Source organism: Phyllopteryx taeniolatus, chromosome 8, assembly GCF_024500385.1.
Source record: "Phyllopteryx taeniolatus isolate TA_2022b chromosome 8, UOR_Ptae_1.2, whole genome shotgun sequence".
Classification (NCBI taxonomy): domain Eukaryota; kingdom Metazoa; phylum Chordata; class Actinopteri; order Syngnathiformes; family Syngnathidae; genus Phyllopteryx; species Phyllopteryx taeniolatus.
Genome location: NC_084509.1, coordinates 25,389,944 through 25,404,522, shown reverse-complemented (window position 1 = coordinate 25,404,522; position 14,579 = coordinate 25,389,944). Strand labels below are relative to the sequence as shown.

The 14,579-nt window shown below is 43.5% G+C and overlaps 1 protein-coding gene across 6 annotated transcripts in view; it reads left to right on the top strand.

Moving 5' to 3' along the window:
- bcas3 (BCAS3 microtubule associated cell migration factor) overlaps window positions 1-14,579 on the top strand; it is a 403,546-nt gene that overhangs the window by 255,802 nt on the left and 133,165 nt on the right. The window contains exon 23 of one of the 6 annotated variants that reach the window (XM_061781699.1): window positions 8,116-10,172. The exons of the other annotated variants lie outside the window; for them this stretch is intronic. Coding sequence (XP_061637683.1) covers window positions 8,116-8,192 — 77 coding nt within the window. The 3' untranslated portion in view covers window positions 8,193-10,172. Of the gene's footprint in view, window positions 1-8,115; window positions 10,173-14,579 lie in introns of those variants that run through there. 6 annotated transcript variants of the gene reach the window in all.

Sequence of the window (14,579 nt, the reverse complement as noted above, 5' to 3'; positions counted from 1 at the left end):
ACGCGGCGGTCCCGGGTAGATGGCCAAACGGGTGCCCAAGAAAAGGTCCGAGGGAAAGGATTTGGACTCACTGGGGTTGGAAACGGGGAAACGTGACAAAAACTGACGAGGACGGGATAAACTAGGGAAGGAACCAGAAAAATCTAAATCTGTGTCAGATTCAGAATCAGACAGGAGGTTAACTAAATCGGGGCCATCTTCACAATCAGAAAAATCTGAATCTAAAGAAACATGTGGATGAAAAATAGTAGGGCATGGTGAATAACTAGGACAAGTGGGGGGACCCGATGAAAATGACAGAAAAGACTTAAGACGATAGGGCTTACTGGAGGAGGGTAGGTATGGATGGCAGGCTAAGGACCGGGGGAGGCAGTTTGGTGGTGTCCAGGGTGACGCCATGTTCTTCCCGCTGGGTCCTGTTCTGGTCGGTTTATTCTGTCACGTACGTGGTTAGGGCGAAGGCGAGGAACGCAAGGCAAGAACATGGTGGACCCAATTGCAGGGAAGCAGGGAGGCAAGGCAGGAGTACGGGAATCTCAAAATAATAATATTTAATCACAATGATAAAAACAACTGGCGACTATGACATGGCAAGACATGTGACAACGACAATGAACCGACAAGAACTGAAAGAAACCAGGGAACTAAATACAAACAAATTGACGAAACAACGAGGAACACCTGGACAAGACACGAGTGGCTGGAGAGAGCTGATTGGTCGACACAAAGTAGACGAGAACAGGTGGACACAACAACCTAATGAGCACACGACAAACATGGAACACAGGAAAACATGGAACAAAACTAAACACAACCCAAACCAAAACCCAGACCGTGACACAAACAGGTGTTTGATGAGCATTCCTCAACTTTCTCAATCTTTTTTGCCACCTGTCCCAGCTGTTTTGGAACTTGTTGCACCCATAAAATTCTAAGTTAATGATTATTTGCTAAAAACATTCAAGTTTATCAGTTTGAACGTTAAATTTCTTGTCTTTGTAGTGTATTCAATTAAATACAGGTTGAACGTGAGTTGCAAATCATTGTATTCTGTTTTTATTTGTTTAACACAACGTCCCAACTTCATTGGAATTGGGGATGTATAAGGACAAGAGTGGAATTGCTTTGAGTATTCATGATCATTTATGCACAGTTTGAAAGGCAACTCATGTAAATTGTTCAACTCACGCGATTTTTATGAAGTTTTTTATATCTTTGCTGTTATGCACTTTTATTTTTACAGTTACATTTTATATCAAGTTTTTCAAAATAGGATTTTTCATAAATGTTTCAGCACGCGAGACATTTAACCGTATAAAACAGCATGAAAAAGTTTCTAAATTAAAATTGTCTTGAACATTATTGATCAAATTATATGAAAATGACCCATTGCTTTGTTTTGCAAGCCAAAATGTCACAAGTTGATATAGACTGGATGCAAGAGCAGGCGAAGGCTGAGAGGTTGTGATGACAAGTTTATTGAAAAAAGGGAAATGGTCCTTGAGTTGTGGTGGCGGGTTGTTGAGACAGAGAACGTGTGGCAGGCGGTGACGAGGACAGTCGACTGGCTTGGCGGCGTGGTGACAGGAATCTACTTGATGAGGAACACGGAGGGAAAACTGAGGACAAGGAGAAACACAAAGGTCAGAAAGATGACGAGGAATAACGTAGCTTAGCTCATGATAATACCCCCCTCTCAAGGCACGCCTCCCGGCGTCCTGCCAGGCTTCCCCGGGTGAGCCACATAGTCGTCCAATATGAGCTTCCGGGAAATTTAGGAGTGCTCCTCCGGACCATACCCCTCCCAGTCTACCAGGTACTTAGAAACCCCTCCCCCCTGGGCCTCAAATCGAGGATGTGCGAAATCGTGAAGGCCGGATGGTTGTCGATGGCAGGGGGGGGGCCGGAAGGGGCGCGACCGGAGGGCTAAGAGCGCAGGTGGAGACAGGCTTGAGTAGTGACACATGGAATGTAGGATAAATCTTTAGAGACTGCAGAAATTTCAGTTGGACAGACGTGTGATTGATAATTTTTGTAATAGGGAAAGGACCAATGAAGCGCGGAGTGAGTTTGCATGATTCTGTTTGGAGTGGGAGGTCACCGGAGGAAAGGCAAATGGTTTGAGCCACCTTGTATTCAGGCATAGGGGAGCGACAAAGGTCCGCGAGCCGTTTATTTTTTTCCGCGGATCGGACTAAGGCTGCCCTGACGTCCTGGACCCTCTTGAGGTGATCCCTCACCGCGGGAACCGCCACCGCCTGCTCCTGTTCCCTAAAAATGGAGGTTGGAAACCGTAGCAAGCCATGAACTGGGACATACCTGGAGCGGAGCTGGTGAGGGAGTTGTGGGCGTACTCAATCTACGGGAGGAATGAGCTCCAGGATGTGGGGTTGGGTGCGGCAACGTAGCGAAGGCCAATTCTAGTGACTGGTTTGCCCGCTCCTTCTGGCCGCTGGTTTGTGGATGGTATCCCGACAACAAGCTGGCTGCTGCGCCCACCGCTTTACAGAAGTCCTTCCATACAAGAGAGGAGAACTGAGGACCTCGGTCTGAAACAATATCGATGGGAATTCCGTGGAGTTTGAAAACATGTTGGACAAGGAGGTTAGCAGTTTCAAAGGCATAGAGGGTAGTTTAGGGAGGGGCACGTAATGGACATATTTGGGAAAACAATAGTAAAAATTTTAGTGTTACCTTCAGACGGGGTAGGCCGTTAATGAAGTCCAAAGCGATGTGGGACCAAGGGCAGCTCGGGATAGGCAAGGGTTCGAAGGCTGCAGGCACGGAAGGAGTACTTATGGGAGGAAGGTCGGATTGCATCCTCGAGGAAAGGAGAGAGACTTGATGCGTGAAGGAGTGTAGGGATTCCGTGATCTCTTGCAGAGCTTTTTCCTGTCGCCCTATGTGGGCACCTTGGAGGGTGAGTGCATCTTTTAACGCCTTGGGGGTTGCTGGGTCCATGAGTGGCCAGAGTATTCTGTCAGCTCCATCCATTCATCCATTCATTTTCTGAGCCGCTTCTCCTCACTAGGGTCGCGGGCGTGCTGGAGCCTATCCTAGCTATCATCAGGCAGGAGGTTGCCAGCCAATCGGAGGGCACATACAAACAAACAACCATTCGCACTCACATTCACACCTACGGGCAATTTAGAGTTTTCAATGAACCTTCCATGCATGTTTTTGGGATGTGGGAGGAAGCCGGAGTGCCCGGAGAAAACCCACGCAGGCACGGGGAGAACATGCAAACCCCACACAGGCGGGGCCGGGGATTGAGCCCTGGTCCTCAGAACTGTGAGGCAGACGCTCTAACCAGTCGCCCACCGCGCCGCCATTCTGTCAGCTCATGACACAAAATTTGGTTACTAGTGAGCTTCAGGTATCCCACCGCTCAAGTGAGAGATAGAGTCAACGATGCACTTTCAGCCATTTATTGAACAAGACTAAGAATCAAACGCAGAAATATAAAATGAGAATGCTCGCAAGGAGGTGCAAAAAAATTTACAAAAAATGGTGGTGTTTTTTCAGGGAGCATTTTAATTAATTTTAATGGTACATTTAGTTACAAGCTTTGTCTTGAGTCTTTACAGATACAAGCTTGTCACCCAGGGATGTTTTGGGATAACATTATAATGGCCTAGTTGTGCTGTTTTTTGCATGTATCCTTGGGTATAGTGAGAAGTAACTGGAACACAGCAAGACATGGGGTCGATTGCTCTCAGTCTTTCTCTGGCTCCCCCCTTTGTTTGTGTGTGTGTGTGAGTGTGTGTGTGTGTGTGTGTGTGTGTGTGTGCATGCATGCATGCGTGTGCTTGAATGGTTTTGTGCAGACAGCTCTCAGCTGTGGAAGCTGGTTCACAGGCCGGTTAGAGCTGATTTATTTCCTTTTAATTGAATTAAGATGTGCAAACAAGACCTCAGCAAGCACACGGTACCTATTGCAGAAACATGAGGAAAAGACAAAAGCAAGTTGGAAACAAATAAGGCACATAAACTGAAACACGTAAAGAGCTGCATGTGTGTATTTGTCAGATACCATGCCTCTCTGTGAGAGGGTGGTGAAAGCTCAATCAGCCATCATTTCTTTGTTATTAATTGTCTCAATATTGTTCACTAGTTGAGGACACTCCACTCCATCCATCCATCTTCCGTATCTCTTTTCCTCACTAGGGTCGCGGGCGTTCTGGAGCCTATCAAAGCTGACTTGGGGCGAGAGGCAGGGTACACCATGACCCCCCTCTCACCCGAAGATAGCTGGGATGTTGTGGGAGGAGTCCCGTCCAAGGGGCCGCTCTCAGGTGGGCTCCTGGGCCCGACCCCGCTTTCCGATTGGATGGTGTGGGGTCCTCAGCCCCCGCGGTGCAGTAATAGCAATTACAGGACACGTCTTATGGTTATTGTGCATGCGAAACTGTCAATTCACCTGCATGTGGTTGCAGACTAACATCCCTGGGACTTATTCGCTGGCCACTCACTCATTGCGACAAATAACTTAGAACTATGGGAATTTCTTAGGTATCCCTTCACTTACACTCTGGTCCTGTAGATGTTTATAATTTGCATATCCACTCCCACCACACTTCAGTTGTACCGCCGGGTCCTGGATGCTTCCCCTTCTGTCCCTGTCCTGTCCAATACTGTCCTATCTTGTCCTGTCCTTCCCTCACAGGGTGAAGCATGGCTGCCCCATACAACACTCAATTCTATTGTGTCATTGTACTCTGTACTGTATATAATGATTTACTTTCCTCACCTTGTTTACAGCTTGTCTTTTCTTTTTTTTGTCTTCTTTTCCTGTATTATTTTGTACATTTTCACTCTCTCTCCTTTTTGTTGTTTCTGTGACTCCCCTTTAAAAACTTTATTCTGTTGGACTGAACGACTGTACTTAATAAATATCCATCAGAATACAAAGAAACCACAGGGGCAGCTTAAAAATGTCACTGTTCCGGCATAAAAGAGATACAGATTCTCCATTCTACTTGATCTAACAGCCGAACAGGACTAAAAAAAAAAAAGACTGAACCATTACTTTTGGTTGTATTTGGTCATTCTAACATCGTTTAATGAATATAATTTGCAGATTTTGTGGATCATACGATAGCCACATCCAGTATGGCAGACGCGCTGACGTATTCCACAGAAAGAGCCACCCAGCTCAAGACAGTGTCTGTGTACTGTATACATTTCTATGCATTCTAATCTACAGTCCTAATTGTGCAGACACTGTGTGCTGATGTTCACGCTCCAGCACAAGTGATAAAATGATGATGCACACAGGAGGAAACTCTATTTTGGGTTTTCTGCAGGTGGATGATTTCAATTCAGATTTTCTTTCATAAATTCGTGGAGGACTCAGTGGTCCAGTCTTCTGGAAGCTCCTCCCGTCCACCGAGAGCCTGTCTCACCTCTTCCCGAAAAGATGGACAACACTCGTCCTGTCTCAGCTTCCACCACATGGTTCTCCTCTCTGCCTTTGTCTTCCTAATTTTCCTCCCCACCACCAGAGTCATCTTACACACCACCATCCTATGCTGTATAGCCACACTCTCCCCTACCACTACCTTACAGTTGGTAACCTCCTTCAGATTACATCGTCTGCACAAGATGTAATCCACCTGCATGCTTCTACCTCCGCTCTTGTAGGTCACCCTATGTTCGTGCCTCTTCTGGAAAAAAGTGTTCACTACAGCCCTTTGCATCCTTGTTGCAAAGTCTACCACCATCTGTCTCTCCAAGTTCCTTTCCTGGATGCCGTACTTACCCATCACTTCTTCATCACCCCTATTACCTTCACCAACATGTCCATTACAATCTGCACCAATTACGACTCTCTCTTTGTCTGGGATGCTCAGAACTACTTCGTCTACTTTGTCTAGCTCCTTCCAGAATTTCTCTTTCACCTCTATGTCACATCCTACCTGTGGGGCATAGCCACTAATCACATTACACATCCATCCATCCATTTTCTACCACTTATCCGGGTCGGGTCGCGGGGGCAGTAGCTTTACCAGGGACGCCCAGACTTCCCTCTCCCCAGCCACTTCATCCAGCTCTTCCGGGGGGATCCCGAGGCGTTCCCAGGCCATTACACATTACACATAACACCCTCAATTTCAAGTTTCAGCCTCATCACTCGATCTGATACTCTTTTCACCTCCAAGACATTCTTAGCCAACTCTTCTTTTAAAATAACCCCGACTCCATTTCTCTTCCCATCTACACCATGGTTAAATAATTTAAACCCTGCCCCTAAACTTCTAGCCTTACTGCCTTTCCACCTGGTCTCCTGGACACACACTATATCAACCTTTCTCCTCATCATCATGTCAACCAACTCCCGAGATCTTCCTGTCATAGTCCCAACATTCAAAGTCCCCACATTCAGTTCTAGGCTCTGTGCTTTCCTCTTCTCTTTCTGCCGAAGAACCCGCTTTCCATCTCTTCTTCTTTGACTTCGACCCACAGTAGCTGAATTTCCCTGCAGGTTGTCGGCGCCGGATGGTGGACGTTGTTAACCCGGGCCACGACCGATCCGGTATGGAATTCTTTGGATGAACGCTCATATTTGTTTGGCAAAGTTTTAAGCCAGATGCCCTTCCTGACGCAACCCTCTGCATTTATCCGGGCTTGGGACCGGCCTAGAGTTTGCACTGACTTGTGCCCCCCATAGGACTGCATTCTTGAGCGATGTATCATTGAACAAAAAAAAAATAAAAAAATCTTGAATAAGCAGGGTTTTGGGAGTGACCCCCCCCCCCTCAAAAAGAAAAGAAAAAAAAGACAAAAATGAACATTTAAAAAAAGAAAATGCTGTGAATAGGTGAATCCACAGGTGCCAGACTGCGAGTATGCGGGGGTCCACTGTATTTCGATTTTACTGTGTAACAGATTATGTGCTTTTGTCTTTGGGTTATATGGAATTTTGTGTTCCTGTGTGCTTGCTGCGTTTTTGCTTTCCTGTGTAAAAACCAATTAGCTCTCTCCAGCCACTTGTGTCTTGTTCAGGTGTGCCTCGTAGTCTCGTCATTTCGTTTGTATTTGGTTTCCTGGTTTCTTTCAGTCACTGTGTGCGTGCGTGGGTGGGTGTTAAAGTTGTTTATTTTAGTGACTCCTGTCTCCTTTTTAGATGGTAAAATGGATGCACAACAGGGTTTAAGTCTTGATATTGACTTGGTCAGTCTAAAACCTTGCACTTCTTTCCCCTTAATGAACTCCTTGTTTTCAGAGTGAGTCTTATCTTACTGCCTAAAGAAGGTTTGCCAATCAGTTTGGTTCTTTCCTTAAACTGGCAGAATGTTTTTTTTTTATTGTAGATAAGTTAATTTTATTGCTGCTATCATGTTTTACATTAATGTAGATTAATAAATCCATTCCAGAAAGCCATGTAAGCCTACGCCATGACATTAACTCCACTGAATTTGACAAATAGGTTTATGTAGTATGTTTGGGATCAAGAGCAGATCCTTTCTTTCTCAAAGCTTTCTATTCCTCTTCTGAATGATCGTTTGCATCTTCTAGATAAACCTCTGTATTTTCATGAATTATTCTGCAAACAAAAGATTGTAGCGGTCGGATTTGCCGTTTAAATTCCCAGTTGCTATCCGCATTGACAATAACAAAAGACTACAGTCATGAATCGCAATCGAATTTTTGCTCCTTGTACTATTCTGAAATATAGACGTCATTGTCCACAAATGAAAATTACAATTTGATTATTTGTAAACAATCTATAGCCCTCTGGCTGCATCCTGTTAGCTTTTTTGGGGTGGGAGGGGGGCGTGTGGGGGGGGGGGGGGGGCGTGGGGGGGGGCGCTGATTTTGTCACAACACCAGAGAGAGGGTATGCTGACGCATTTTGCCAACTGCCTAAAAGAGGTTGTCAAAACGCTTCTTTTTAGTTTAAAATGGCTTACTTTAACCAGGATCTCTACCTTAATGTGGCCGTGGTCGTGTTTTGCTCAGTCTTGGTGCCATGAAATTCATAAATCCACGCTGGCTTAAAACATTAGCCGGTATTTAGCTGCTAGCAATCATCTGCCACAATGTGATGAATTAATCTTGCACAACTTTCTCCCATTCATTCTGCCATGGTCGCCATCATGAACATCCGTGCAGCTCTTCAAGCATGGCCAACGGACGCCTTGTTCCACGGAGATTATCATCTCGGGGGAGACGGCTACGTGCATCCATGATTCATGATAAACTACAAGACTTGGAAGCTACTGTATAACTGCACATAGGCGCATACGCAGTAAATCAAAATGGTGACCGTAAAACAAGGGAAATATGGCAGGGCAGCAACTTGTCGTGGTATGTTATTCTTTGATTCGTTTTCATTTGTATCCAACATTTCTGACTCAGCATTTGTGAGTTTTTTTGCCACACTTGCAACTGAACTTGAATTAGCACTGGTTTGTTCTTACTCCTTGTCGATTGTGATACCTTTACTCCTGTCCTCTGTTGGTTATTGCTGGGGTTTTCTTTACTGCTGCTGTTTTCGTTTACCCATGACTCAGATTGATTTTCCAAAACCTTTATAGAGTACACCCTCTTACAAGTGGGTATGTGGCTGTGTCTCATTCAAACTGTCATGATCGTGATTTCATTTAGTATCGTGGACTCCCCGCTATTTGCGGGGGATAGGGACCGTGAATAGCTAAAATCTGCGTATCATTGAAAAAAAGAAAAAATAATCTTTAATAAGAAGAGTTAAACCACCAGTAAGTGTTTTTTGGGGACTGCCCCCCCCCAAAAAAAAAAATAAAGAAAAGGAAGAAAATAAACATTTTGAAAAAGAAAATTCTGTGAATAGGTGAATCCACAGGTGCCAAACTGCGAGTATGCGGGGGTCCACTGTATTTCGATTTTACTGTGTAACAGATTATGTACTTTTGCCTTTGGGTTATATGGAATTTTGTGTTCCTGTGTGCTTGTTGCGTCTTTGCTTTCCTGTGTAAAAAACAATCAGCTCTCTCCAGCCACTTGTGTCTTGTTCAGGTGTGCCTTGTAGTCTCGTCATTTCGTTTGTATTTAGTTTCCTGGTTTCTTTCAGTCAATTCATTCCCGTATGTCGTGTCTGTCTCACATTATGTCATCTCATGTAATGTTGCCTGTCGTGGAGAGTTTAAAGTTTTTGCACTTTTTAAGTCTAAGCATTAAGTCTAAATGCTGCTGCTCAAGTACCTTTTGTTTTGACTTTTTGTTAATAAATACCTTTTTGGTTATAGCCTGCACTCCTGCCTTTCCACCCTTGCTTCCCTGCACTTCCCTTTGCCTCCACACTAATACCACATCCAGGTAGAAGTTCTGATGTTCGACTGGGCCTTTACGTTTTTGTTTGTTTACAGAGTATTATGATCATATAGCCACTCCGTTATGCCATGTGCACAATATAATGATATCCAACACAGAAACAATACTATTAGACAATAATGTTCAGTTTTCATTAACAGTTTTAGAGAGGTGTTAATTTAACAATACAGTGGATATAAAGAGTTCCAAAACGTTTGTGCCTCATCTCTGCACTTCTTTGCAAAATCCAATCTGGCCTTCCGATTCTTTTTGCTGATGACTGGTTTGCATCTTGTGGTATGGCCTGTATATTTCTTCTCGCTAAGACCTCTTCGAACGGTGGATTGTGATACCTTCCCCCTGCACTGTGGAGGTTGGCAGTAATGTCACTGACTGTTGTCTTTGGGTGTTTCTTCACAGCTCTCACAATGTTACTATCATCAACTGCTGTTGATGCCCTTGGCCGACTTGTTAGATGTCTGTTGCCTAGTACACCAGTAGTTTCTTTCCTTTTCAGGACAGTCCAAATTGTTGTATTGGCTATGACCAAAGTTTGTAGAATAGTCTGATCCATTTTCCCTCTTCTCTCAGCTTCAAAATGTTTAGCTTTTCTACTATAGACAATTCTCTGGTCTTAATGTTTGCTTAACAGCAAATGCATGTTTCACAAGTGAAACCTGAAGCCAAAAACAAGCACTATCTAATGTTTAAGCAATCAGTCTAAAAGGCAACACCTGAGCAACTAGAAACACCCATCAGTCACATGTTCCAATAGTTTTGCTCACTTGAAAAGTGGGTGGCTTCAAACAAAAGGTGCGCTGTCCTGAGTTGTATAACACATCTAGATGTAAATACCGTGAAATAAAAGCTGGAATTCTAAACTTTTGTCTCAAATTCATCTTTTGATCTGAAACCCAAATGTCTTCAGTATACAACAAAAACAAAGGAATTGACCTTGCCGTTCCAATATATTTGGAGGGGACTGTCTGCTTAAAGCCTCTGGTGACTGTAGTAGGCATATCCCACCTAGTCATCGCAGGGTTTTTCGATGCCGCGACGACTCGGTGCTAGCCGCTATAGCTTGAGTGCTAACTGGTTTCTGGACTGGCAACCCCTCAATGTTTAATCTTTTTGGTGGGGAGTTAAAACAACTGACTTATTTTTAAGTGGTATTTATTGAAGATAACAAATTGTGTAGCAGATATTAGCTCACAACAGTCAGTTCAAATTTAAACAATTTCCCCCAAACAAAATTTGCCAGATTCAAAATTATACAACTTTGGGGTTCTGCTTTGTTTGAAAACTACATGCCCCTGATTACACTTACACTTTGCCCCGCAGTTCACATTTCACCTTAGCCTAACTTTTCACATTTTCACCTTTATTAGCTCCACTAATTATAACCTTGCAATGTTCCTCTTTATGGGAGCGTTGGTTGTCCTGGGAATCCTGAAAAGCAAAAACATAATGATCCCTAAATAACTCTATATTACCCACATATACAGTAACCCTGTCTGTGTGTTTGTGTGTGGGTTGCCAATCGTTTGAAGTGCTTATTCTCGCAAAATTACAGTGCTGCCATAATAAAGTATTACTCTGTAATTACAAGTCAAGTCTCAGTAAATGTGTGTGTTTGTCTATGCTAGACATGTGAGGTGAAACTTTGAGAGTATGTGCCTAGCCAATTTCTGTGTATTTGCTTTAGTGCATTTTGAAGTAGAAACATGAAATTTGTCTTGCGTGCAGCGTGCTGAGGCGAGTGTCTGTATGTCTAACAATGCATATTGAGGCTGACTAAGAAGGAGAAATCTGTGTGAGATGTTCCCTAGTTATACTTCTAAATGTGTGACACCAGTGAGCTGTGACAAAGCTCACTTTGAAGAGCAAGCATCTTTGGCTGCAGGCTGTGTTGGCCTCACCTACAGCCTCCCCGACCTGCTGAATGTTGCATGATGCGCGGACATCTCATGCATAGTGCATTAGCACAAACATGCCATTGAATGATATACATACTGCAAACCTGGATTTGCCTTCACTCACAAGCTGATAATCTATTTTTCATCAGCACATGCGGTGGGATGGCTGTTTGAGGACAGTCAAAATGACAATGGTGTGTGGAAACGTTCCTCACTCTAAAAGTCCTTTATTTGTCCGTTTGTTGACCCAGCTATTATTGTTTCTGTTTCTGTTTGACTTTGGACTTGTTTTTGTTTTTTGTCTTTTTTTGTTTAATTTATAAGTCAAGGCTATATGTCTTGAAAGAATTTGAGCCATTTATAAATCCTATATTTCCAATCCATTCCTGATGTTATTTTTTAATTAATAAGTGCTGCATTTTCTTGGTTTGCAGTATTCTTTTGAGTCGCAGAAAAAGCAACATTTCTTCAAATCTGCTCCGTGTCTCCGTTTCAAATATTTGATTACGTTGTTGTGCCTTTGGTTTTACAGCCTTTGATCATACTTTACAACGGACTGTTGTTTTTTTCTTCGCCTGACACTGTCACCAATGTAAACAGTGTGCGTCAGTGGGGATGTGCTTTGAAGTATGCAAGCTGTGGAAAAAAATCAAAAAACATCCAGACCCTACAACTTCATTTATCACCCAGCCCTACCTGTAGGAAATAAACATGTGGAAACAGCACAAAGTACAGTAACCCCTCGTTTATCGTGAGGTTATGTTCCAGAAAACCCCATTAATAAATTAAATCTGCAAAGTAGACACTAATTACTTATTATAATGTTATATAGATTTATGTTTCACATGTGCAATTCATTGCCAATATGTGACACTTTAGAGAGGTGCAGGTATTTGTCGACTTGAGGTCACCATCCACACACTCTACACAAGCACATGCCTATTAAAGGTGGGTGTGCTCTGCTTGAATAACATGAACAAAGGGCCATGCGGACATGGTGTGAACAGGCAATTTCCTGCCTAAAGTATTGACACCATTCCTCACACTGATGGTTTTGGCAATGCAGTCAGCAAAAAGCATTATATGAACCCAAAATTCACTGTGGTGATGTTTTTAACTACAGCACTGTAGTTGGAGAAACTCAAGCTAAGCGTTGCTCTTTACTTGCTTGTCTTCCTGTCGATAATGTTATGAGTGTATAGCTATTCGTTGGCCTAAAGCTGGTATTTGTGAATTTATTTCATAAAACTCTTGACTGTTGATTGTGTTTTAAACAGTGGCTTTCCGGTCATATTCTTTGTATCCTCAAATAATTTGGTGACTTACCAATTGTATTAGTAGAGGTTACTCAGGAAGGCTTCTTTTTCTACTAAGAGCCCAACTGACCTGTAAAAAAAAAAATCTGCAATGCACTGAATTGTGAGGGGTTACTGTAACACAAAAGCAAAAATACCGCTAGTGCCAAAACAAAATATGCACAACAAAAATAATTTGTTTTCGGCATGATAATTCTGTGATGATGTGTGTGTGTTTGATTTTAAAATGTGAACAATTAACACTTCAACATTAAGTTCATCCAAATATTCATGAATAGAATACACGATTTTGGTGAGACAAAGCGAAGCAAAGAATAGAGGAGAATGTGATGCTCCTTAGATGGATTGTGCGGGAATATAAGAAAAGATGGAGGGGAAAAGATGGAGGGGGATAAGGCGGCTCAGAAAGTTGCAGACTACCGGAGCCATCTCTGGTTCAACCTGAGATGCAAACAAAATATCCTCAAAGGCCATCCTTCGCCACAGCTGCCCCTCAAACTGTCCAACTGCTCTGTGTCAACCGTTGATACCTTCAAGTTCCTGGGAATTACAGTCTCTCAGGACCTGGAGTGGGAGACCAACATCAACTCTAGGAGGATGTACTTCCTGGACGGCCTGCCACAGGAGCTATTGAGGCTGTTCTACACAGCAGTCATCGAATCAGTCCTATGTTCATCCATCACAATCTGGTTTGGCGCCTCCACAAAAAAGGACAAACTCCGACTGCAACGGACAATCAAAAATGCTGAAAAAAATTGTCGGTACCCCCCTACCAACCCTTTAGGACTTGCACGCTGCCAGAACTAAGACAAGACCATTCAAAATCCTCTTGGACCCTCTTCCATCTCCTTCCCTCAGGTAGGCGCTATCGAACAATGCAAACTAAAACTAGCACACATTCCAACAGCTTCTCCCTCTTGCCGCTAACTTCTTAAACAGTTAACTAACAATTTCATTGTAACATGCTGCCAATTTTGTCTTTAGATTGTTGTCACATCTCTGTCGGGCCAATTATACATTATTCGTGCACTCACTGTAGTTGTCTCGCCACTCTGTACTATTTGCATATCTGTTGTTAACCAATACTGGCCACTCGTGGTTGGAAGTATCTGCAACATTTACACAGTTGACACTGTTCAAGATTATCGCACTACTGGTCACTTTAAACTGCTTAAATTTCTTGAAGTCTGCGGCATTCGCACAATGGTCACTGTACCAGATTATCGCTCTATTAGTCATTTCAAACTGCTCTAAATTGCTAGAGGACTGCATCATTTGCACAATTGTCCCAAAAAAAAAAAATAATAATTGTATCGGTATTACCACCCAGTAACCTTTCGTTGCTCACTGACTCTGCGTACTGTGTTTTATGTTTTTCTGTTTCAAAAGTATTTTCAGTCAAACACACCAGACTTCTGCGTTAACCATCCGCGAACAGGATGTGAGACGCATCTTCAAACAGCAAAAGATTAACAAAGTGGCAGGCCCAGACCATGTGTCCCCATCCTGCCTCAAAGTCTGCGCGGACCAGCTGGCAGGCGAGACGCTGAGTTGGAGAAGCTTGGAGGAAAGGAGTTCAGGGATGATTGTGTTGAACGCTGAGCTGAAGTCCACGAACAGGATCCTCTCGTAGGTCCCTGCACTGTCGAGGTGTTCCATGATGAAGTGCAGTCCCATGTTGACTGCATCATCCGCAGACCTGTTTGCTCGGTAGGCAAACTGCAGGGGGTCCAGCAGGGGGCCTGTGACGCTCTTGAGGTGGTCCAGCACGAGACGTTCAAAGGACATCATGAGCACAGATGTCAAGGTGACAGGCCTGTAGTCATTTAGACCCGAGATTGCAGGTTTCTTGGGGACTGGAATGATGGAATGATCTTTTGCACAATTGTTAAAAATAAATAAATAAATAAAATGTACCGGCATTACCAGATAACTAGCAACCCTTTCTTGCTCAGTGACTGTTTTTCTCAATGTCTTTATGTCTCAAAAGTGTTGTCGTACAAGAGCGGCTCCAATTACCGGAGACACATTCCTTGTGTGTTTTTTGGAAATACTT